This window comes from Harpia harpyja, chromosome Z (assembly GCF_026419915.1).
Source record: "Harpia harpyja isolate bHarHar1 chromosome Z, bHarHar1 primary haplotype, whole genome shotgun sequence".
In the NCBI taxonomy this organism is placed as follows: Eukaryota; Metazoa; Chordata; class Aves; order Accipitriformes; family Accipitridae; genus Harpia; species Harpia harpyja.
Window position 1 is genome coordinate 75237289 of NC_068969.1, and position 8966 is coordinate 75246254.

Below are 8966 nucleotides of genomic sequence, written 5' to 3' on the forward strand. Positions count from 1 at the left end.
TTTTTTTTTTAGGTTGAAGACTGATAATAAATAAAAATTAGCGGTCCTTACCAGTAAAAGAACCCTTTGCCTGATACTTTATTCACTGAGCAACATTGGTGTTCAGCCAAAAACCTACTTTTTGACAGTAAGAGGCAGTGGTTAGCTGATAAAGTATATCAAGTTGTTTTTACTTTTTCAAATGACTGGTTTAAGGTGACTCTTTGGCTTAAAAAGCAGGGCACCCTTGGTCCCTATGGTTGTTCAAAGGGCTGTTAATGTCTATAGTCCAATGATTTTTTTAATGAGTGATATATAATAAAAGCAGTCCATGCAGTGTGAGCGTACACCTTTATCCCAGGTCTTTTGCCTTAAAAACAGATTTTTATATCTTCTCATTCAAAATGAGTACCTCTCCCAGTGTAGATTAAGCATCCATGTGAAATCTCGAGAAATATTACAAGATTCTGTGGTATACTGTGGGTGTCAATTGGATTAAAATTTATCTTTTAAAGCTCTGTGAAGTTCAGCATTAGAGTTGGTTTTTTCCATGTGTCAGAACTTGATTATTTTCTCCTTCAAAAAGCAAACAGTTTCTTTTCATTGGTCCTGTAACCAGAGAAGGAGGTATAGACAAAAGTAATACACTGACACCTCTGTCGATGCCTAGAGCCGCATGGATGCTTCAGACATGCATGGCATAGACATGCCGAGTATTATAGTACCAGGATACAGACATTTGGAATTGCTTTTCCATCTTAGAGGGGATTCAAATCTGTACCTTTACCCAGTCTACTCCATCAGTTATGCTGGCATAATATAAAAAGGCATCTCAGTCTCTCATGCTGAAACTTTCTAATTGTTTAAAATTTATTTCCCCAGAAAATAAGCAAATTAATCCAGTCAGTGGGGCACTCTCCTTGGAAAGAGGACCTTGTACATTCCTGGACCATTTAAAGTATTTTTCATATAAAACATATGCAGTTACCCTTTGGAGTTTGGATTCTTTGAATCTGCATCTCTGCATGCATCCATGATGTCTACTCTCATATATCATGTGCTGAAATAACTTTAAAGAATTGCTTTGACTTAGGACACTCGCCTAGGAATGGAAGTCACAGACCCTGGTCCCCTCTCTGATTAAGAACAATTGTCATAGGTCAGCCCAAATGTTCATCTAGCCCAGTGTCCTTTCTCCAACAGTAAGCAAACAATGGATGCTCTAGAAAGGGTAGGACAGGAAAAGCATGCAATGATACTTTCAGAAATATATTACTAGCTTAGCAAAACTGAGCAAGAGGTAGCAACTTTTTATGGAAGAACCTTCAGTGGACTCATCTTACATGAATTTTCCAGTTGTTCTTCAAGCCCATGTAAAATTTTAACACCCTCAACATCCTACGACAATGAATTGCAGTATTTAATTGTGTGCCGTGTGAACTATCCCCTCTTTCTATTTGCTTTGAAACCTTTCGATGACTCTCAGTTCTGGTATTAAGAATGAGCAAGCATGCCTTAGTCACCTTCTCCAGGTCTCTCATGATTTTGTATACTTGTGTCATGCACCTCTGTATATCCTTACTTTCCATGCTGAAGAGTCTTAGACTATTGAATTGCTACTTGTACAGAAGATGTACCTTTGATTATCCCATCTGATTCTCTCTGTATCCTGCCAGTTTTAATGTATCTGTTTTCGGGTGTGAGGAACTTGCAGAACTTCCTGATGCAGTCCAGTTTCCTTAGGATTTAAATAGGGCCATGGTATTTTCTGTCACGTTCTCTGTTCCTTTCCTAGTAATTTTGCTTTTTTCACAGCTAATGACTATTAAGCCAACATTTTCATAGAGCTATCTACCATAACTTCATAAGAATCCTAAGTTCAGGACCTATTGTTATGTGTATAAAATCAGGGTTATTTTCCCCACACATATCAGTTTCCATATGTCAAGAATGAATTTCACTTTCCATTTTATCATCGGGTAACTCAGTGTGAATGTCTTTCAGCAACTCCCAAATTGTCAGCTGGGTTTTTTTATTAGTCTGAATGACTTAATATTAGTAAACATTTGTCACTTCCCTGTCCGTAACTCACCTTTTACATACCACAGTTGTGAATTTCTGGACACCCAACACCAGTCCATGTGGTAATCTGCTGTGAAAATTTTATATTTATTCCGGTCCTTCCTTCCCCCTCTTTGTCCATTATGTGTTTTCTCCAACAACTGTTGGACTCTGCCTTTGTAGAAAAGCACCCAGGCCATGTGGCTTATTTGACACTTTGTGAAGCTTACATTTGTTGTTGCTCTGTAACAGCATAACTTCACTGAAAAGCATAACTCTTCTCCACATGCCATTTTGCAGTTGACCCGTTTTGGTACATGGATGTGAATTTGAATCCCTTTGAGCTGAAGTGAGCTTGAGCTTAGATTTCCTTCAGAGATTCTGACAAGAGTGCTCTAACCATTAGGCTTTCCTACATGGGCATTGCCAGTGACCACATTGTATAAGCAGAGAGGGAAGACCACTGATCCTTTAAACAAATGAGTAACATACTTAAATATGTCCAGGATAGGGGCCTGTAGACAGTAAGTTTTGGTATTTCGCATATAGATGTCTAAAATTATACCTGGTTTGTCTAACTAAAGCTGGTTAATCTACCCACATATTCAGCAGAACTCCAGAAGCAGAGGTGGAACTTTACTTTTTGAAACTGGGACTATTACAGATTTCAAGCACTTTACAGGGATGACTATATCTTAAAATAGGCTTTATGGATAATGATTTAAAATAAAGTCTTACAGCAAAAGGGGAAATCTGATCCCACAAACAGGAGCAGCAAAATTCCAAGCAGATTTGCCAGAATAGTTTCTAGCTGGAGAGACTTCAGGATTCAGTTAATGGAGCCCAGAATTTCAATTATAACACTGGTAGTTACATCGTAGCAGGTATCACTGAGATCAGAATATATCCACTGAAACACTACTATTGTATTTCAGACCAGAAAACACATTAATTCTAGAAGTCTTACTGCATTTGCTTTTCTTTCTTGACTTGCATGCCCTATGGACTCATAATACACAAAGCGATGCCTCAGTTAGAAATAGTTTCCCATAGGTAGAAATAATAATCACTGCATTAGCTAGCCACAGTAAATCAAAAGCATAATGGGGTGGGATCAATGCCTTTTCTTAGGCCTCTATTCTTCTAACACTAACTTTTAATTTGTTACCTTTGGCAGTCTAATGATACGAAGATTAAGCTTGCTTGTCCTGCTTGCATCTGTTTCTTCTGTTTACAACCATCCTGCATGCACCCAGTCGGTAAAGGCTCAGCTGCCTTTTCTGTGCAGAACACATATGGGCTTTAATTCGGAGGCCAGCGGTTTCTGCATGAGGTGTGCTGGTACAGTAGACAGACAAAATCTTGTAGCTAGCACAAGACTCTTTTCCTGTTTGATTTGTCAAGTGAAAATCTTACCTTTCACCAGTTTACACCTGCTTTTCTGCCTGGAGGAAAGGGTACTATTTTCATTTCTGTGCATCTTGTACCATCATCTGTTTTTAAACAGCATTGGTACCGGTTTTGTTTATGTATTGGCATTATTGGTTGTTGATACAAAGCTTGTGTAATGTTGCAAAGGCTACGTTTGGAGATGGAGTCCTTAAAAATAAGGAGGAAGTGTATGAATGAGTCAGAAAATACTTTCCAATTAGTTAATCTTCCCTTTCCCTCTGACAGTCTGAAATTACCAGCTTCTAACCCTCTACGATTTTCATTGTACGAGCTACGGAAAAGAGCACCGTCTTTTGGTCATACGAAGGGTCGGCAACTGCCTTGGCAGTTCCACTGAACCCTCCGGGCGGGAGACCCGTGGCCTGAACTCCCCGCTCCCCTAAGCTGCCGCTGATGAGAGAAGCTCACAGCAAACAAACCAGCAGCGGCTATTTACCCCCAAAATCGCTCTTTGAGCCGTCACCCCCGGAGCGTCCCCTCCGCCTGGGGGTCGGACCCTCAGACACACCGTCGGCTGCCGCCACACACCTTCTCCTGTCGCGACACCCCCCCTGCGCTGGGCGCCCTGCCCCGGCAGCCGGGCTCTGTCGCGACATCTGCCCCGACTGCCCGATCCGACCCGGCCGCCGCCCGCTCCAGGCCCCGGGGCCGCCGGGGGGGGGGAGTTGCGGGGGACCCTGTGCCTACACCCCGCTGCAGCATCCAGCGCCGCGGCGCGATGCTTCCCGGACCCGCCTGCTTACAGCAAATAAAGTTTTCCCCCGTTGAAATTTAGAAGGTTATCCAGAATCTTAAAACCGTCCGGAATCCTCTGAATAATTCCCGGGAGGATTACCTCTTCTCCTGCGCCGGATCTCCCGTCCCTCTTGCCCCTTAGACCGATGTGAGGGGAAAACTTATCTTCCCTAAGATGCTTCGGAGCCCTAGAGAGCAGCCACATCGAGAGCGGTGGAATGTGTTTAAATACATCGAGCTATGTAGAACTAGTGCTATTCGCGATTTATTTGGGGGACTGCTTTCTTTATAGGCAGCTAGTTTTTAGCAGAAGTATCGACTTGGCTCCCTGCCTAAGCCGGAAGACAGCGGAGTAAAGAAAAGGTGAAGCACCTTTTTTTTTTTTTTTGTAGCATTTCTTTCGGGTGTCTGATTACTTCTCGGTTTTTCTGGCTGCAAGATTTTTGAGGCAATTACCCTTCTAGTCCTATTTCCAAACCGTGATACCTCATTAGCGATCCGTGTCTCATTAGCATCACGTTATTAGTAGTATTTTTACAGCGCTAGGAATGTTATAATTTTGGAAGCTAAGGTGTAGCCCCCCTTTAGAGCAGAGGGAACAACTGGAAATTCAACAGTTCCAGCTGGCTTTCAAGTAATCGAACAGACCCCGCGAGTGTGCGTGGGGAAGGAACACTTTGGACGGCTGGCACTCGAGTCCGAACCGGTTTGCCTTTCCGAGCGATCGTTTCTCTGGCTGGAGGTCGACAGAGAAGGACCAGCCTGAGCCAGGGTACCCTTCCCCAGGGGCTGGGACGGCGACCCGGCGTCTCGGGTCACGGCAGGTCCGCCGGCATCAGGCGCCTAAATCCCAGACTGGGGCTGGGATCCAGCTCCCACTGAAACCAGTGGCAAAACTCCCATTGCCTTCAGTGGGATGGGGATCGCAGCCGGTGCCCTCTCCTCAGACCCGGCCGCCGGCGCTTCGCCCTTGAACTGCGGGTAGGTGAGAGCCGAGTGCCTCTGCAGCAAGCGATTTACCTGTCAGAGGTTTTTTTCCCTTTCCTCCCCTTGCTTTGTCGCCAAGAAAACTTTTGGGTCCATCTGTCAGTTTGGGGATGGGGGTGGCGGGAACGGAGTGCGAACCTGCGCTACGAGCACGCGTTTCCTTACCGGTGTGAAGGGCGAGTATTTTAAACAGCAGCACCAGCAGAAGCAAATGAATAGATGGGCTTTAGTGAGCATTGGTGTACAGCAGGGCAGACAGGGTACGGCAGCAATCACTCACAAACCAGCCGGGACTCATCAGCCAGTGCGTCGCTCTCTGACTTCTGATCCCTCTGCTTTACACAGACCTCTTGTCTGTGGGAAGGTTGTTTTCGGCAAAGTGCTTTTCTCGAATAATTTTTTTAACCGTTTTTCTGTTGGCTTTCCCCCGCCCCCTCCCTCCCAGCAGGTTTTAGTGTTCACACTCACGTGGAAGAAACGCCAAGCAACACATACAAAATAGCAGTATCCGTGAGCGGTGAAAGGTGATGTGAAAAGCACAATCTACGAATCGCCGGGCCGGTTTTATTTTAATGGGAGACTAGGGAATTCGGACACTCACTCACAGCTCGAGAGGCCAGATCACACTTCAGTCCCTCCTAAGGTATTGCCCTCCGATGTGAAATATGGGGACGGACTGTAAAAGTGTGAGGGGGAAGGACAAGTAAGTGATCGTTAGTTACAGGAGCCCTTCGCCGTCAGCGCCGTTGTCATTTAAATGCCCGCTAATTAATCGAGCAATTTAAAGCTTACTCTTTAAACAGCGAGCCTTACACGTCCTGAGGCCCCGCAGCTCGCCAGGGTCCAAGGCAACCGCTTTGCCCACCTCTTTCGGAGCAAGACCAACAGGGCGGCGGGGCAGAGGTTTCCCGTCCCTCGGGGGAGGGGGAGAAGCAGAGTTCAGTGGGGGGGTTACCCTTCTGCTCACCCCCACCCCCAGCCGCCGGGAGACTGCAGCTTCTCTCTTCCCCCCGGGCCCCGAGGTTCGCGGGACCTCCGGGCCGGCCGCCCGGGGAGGGGGGGCTCGGCGGGAAGCCCGGGCTGCAGGGCCGCCCCGTGCCGCGGGCTGTCGGGTGGCGGGGAGACCTCCCCTCCCGGCCCCTTTCTCCTCGCCAGCCCCTTTGGCCGCGGCTGTGACTTGTCACATCACCTCTCCGCGCCACTAACGATATGTAACGACGACAAAAGCTCTTACCTGCGACCTGGCTCTCAAATAATCTGATTGTACACAATATAAACACAGACACCAGCGGGGTATAGTCATCAGATCGGCCGGGTTTCCGTGCCGCACGCGTGCCCTGGGCCCCCGCATCCTCTCCCCCGGGAGCCTGGGGGCCTCTCTCCCCCCGACCCCCTGCCCTTTAGGAGTGCACCAGGACGGAGTGGAGGGGACCCTTGCCCTCGGGGGTGTTGCTCGCGGTCTGTTCCAGCAGCGAAGCAGCGGCCGGGGTAGCGGCGGGGCAGATCTGCGAGGCGGCGACCGTCAGAGCGGGGATGGCCGGGGCGGCGGGCATCGCCGGCGCCGGCTTGATGGGCACCGGGACGGCGGGCATGGTCTGTGCCGGCGGGTGGCAGAGCGCCTTCACGGGCACCCCAAAGGGTCCGTAGTCGGGGGACACGGACACGCCGGCCACGGAGTCCATCACCCCCACGTGCGGCCACATGGAGCTCACCACGCTGCTGAGCTGGCTGGGCACCGGGTAGCCCAGGTGGTGCATCACCGAGGCCAGCGGCAGCCCGCCGGCCTGCAGCACACCCTTGTAATCTCTGCCGATGATGTTCTCGATGGCGAAGGGGTGCTTGAAGCCCGAGGGCTGGCTGCTGCCGTAGGGAGAGAACTGCGGCAGTCTCCCCACGGCGGCGGCGGCGGCCACGGCCGCCTCGGAGCCCGCCAGCCCCGGCACCTTGCCCGGGGGAGGCGGCGGCGGCGGCGGGTGCGGATGGAAGTAGTGCACCATGTGCGGGGGGGGCGCCGGAGGCTTGCCGGGGCCGCCGCCGCCCGCCCCGCCGCCCGCCCCGCCGCCGCCGGGCAGGTGATGCTCGGGGCGCAGGACCTTGAAGCGCTTGCGGCGGCGGAGGAAGCTGCCGTTTTCAAACATGTCCCCGCAGTCCGGGTGCAGCGCCCAGAAGCTGCCCTTGCCCGGCTGGTCGGGGCGGCGGGGGATCTTGATGAAGCAGTCGTTGAAGGAGAGGTTGTGGCGGAGGGAGTTCTGCCAGCGCTGCGTGTGCTCCCGGTAGTAGGGGAACCGCTCCATGATGAACTTGTAGATGTCGCTCAGGGGCAGCATCTTCTCGGCCGAGTGCTGGATGGCCATGGCCGTCAGGGAGATGTAGGAGTAGGGCGGCTTCTGGTCGCTGTACGAGCTCTTCCCCGGCCTGGGCATCGCCGCCCCGCCGCAGCCCTCCCGCGGCCGCACGACCCCGCCGCGCCGCGCCGGGCGCCGCTCTGCCGCTCGCACGGCGGGCTCGGGGTGCCGGGGACGGCGCTGCCCTGCCCCGCCGCCGCCGCCTCTACATCCTGGGCGCCACCCGCCCGGCCCACGTGTGACAGCGACCGCCCCGCGGCCCGCCGGCGGCCTCCCCGCACGGATCCCTCGGGCAGTCTCGCCCCGCGGGATGCGTTTGCCTCGCTGCCCCGCCGCTTGCCGGAGAGGCGGCTGCCGTCCAGGCCTCGGGGCCTCGGGGGGGTGCAGGGGGCAGAGGGCAGGTCCCGGCCCCCACCGGTGTCCGCGCTTTCCTCCTGGAGGCCGCCGAGTCTGCCGGGCTTCCGCGCTGCCGCCTGGCACACTCTGCTGGAGTTGATGCTCCGCACGCACCGAGGACTGGGGAGCGTGAAATTATCCCGGACCTCCGCAGAGATGGGGGGTGGAGTGGGGAGGGAGGAAACAAAAATGCCCCTCTCACCGCTCAGTCCTGTGTCCCCCGAAAAGTTTGCGGCGGGCAGCGGAGGCGAGCACCGGCAGCCGGAGGGGAGAGGAGGCGAGCGGGGCGGCGGCCGCCGGGGCTGTGGCGGGGCTGCGCGCTCCGGCGCGGTTTTGTAATGATCCCCGAGCCGGGAGACCCCCACAGCTCCGGCTCTCCTGCTATCACATGACAGCCGCTCGGGGACTTGGCGCCTCGTGGAAAAGGGGCGAGAAACGGCTCCCCGGCTCCCCTCTCGCTCACACCTCCTCAGCAGGGCGAGGTGGAGCCGGGGACGGCGGGGGGGGGGGGGGAGATGCTGAGGAAACACCATGTGAGAGCGAGATCCGCTTTCAAAACAGAGGGCAGGGAACAGCAGCCCGAGCAGGGAAGCTCCCTCCTCCCCCCAGCCCCTTCGCAGCCCCCGTACCCACTTTCCTCCCCCTCGGCCCCTCGCTCCCGCACAGCCCGGCTCCAAGCGGCAAGCACGAAGGGCACCCGAGGGCACCGCACCACCGGGAGGTGGAACAGGGTCAAGGTCTTTCCTGGTCCCAAGGGCGAGTCGTGCCAAGCATCCCCGGGGAAACGGGCGTCAAGCTAGTCCCAGGAACCAGCGAGCGGGAAATGCGGGCCCTTTGGAGTAATTTCTTAATGTCCCTTTCATTAAGTTTAAAAAGCTACGCGAAGCCTAGCACAAAAACTGGAGACATGCAAAAATTCCTACGCTGTTCTCTCCAAACCCTTACGGTCAGCTCTTGTTACTGGCCGCGACGCGGCTCGCGGGAAGCAGTGAAAGAACCAGCCAAAGCATC

At 52.8% G+C, this 8966-nt stretch overlaps 1 protein-coding gene across 1 annotated transcript; it reads right to left on the bottom strand.

The window, feature by feature from the left end:
* Positions 1 to 6614: 6614 nt before the first annotated feature.
* On the bottom strand, positions 6615 to 7637 carry FOXB2 (forkhead box B2). Its single transcript, XM_052778828.1, is given in 3 exon segments — positions 6615 to 7091; positions 7177 to 7280; positions 7283 to 7637. Coding segments are annotated over 3 exon segments (936 nt in total).
* Between the last annotated feature and the right edge of the window lie 1329 nt (positions 7638 to 8966).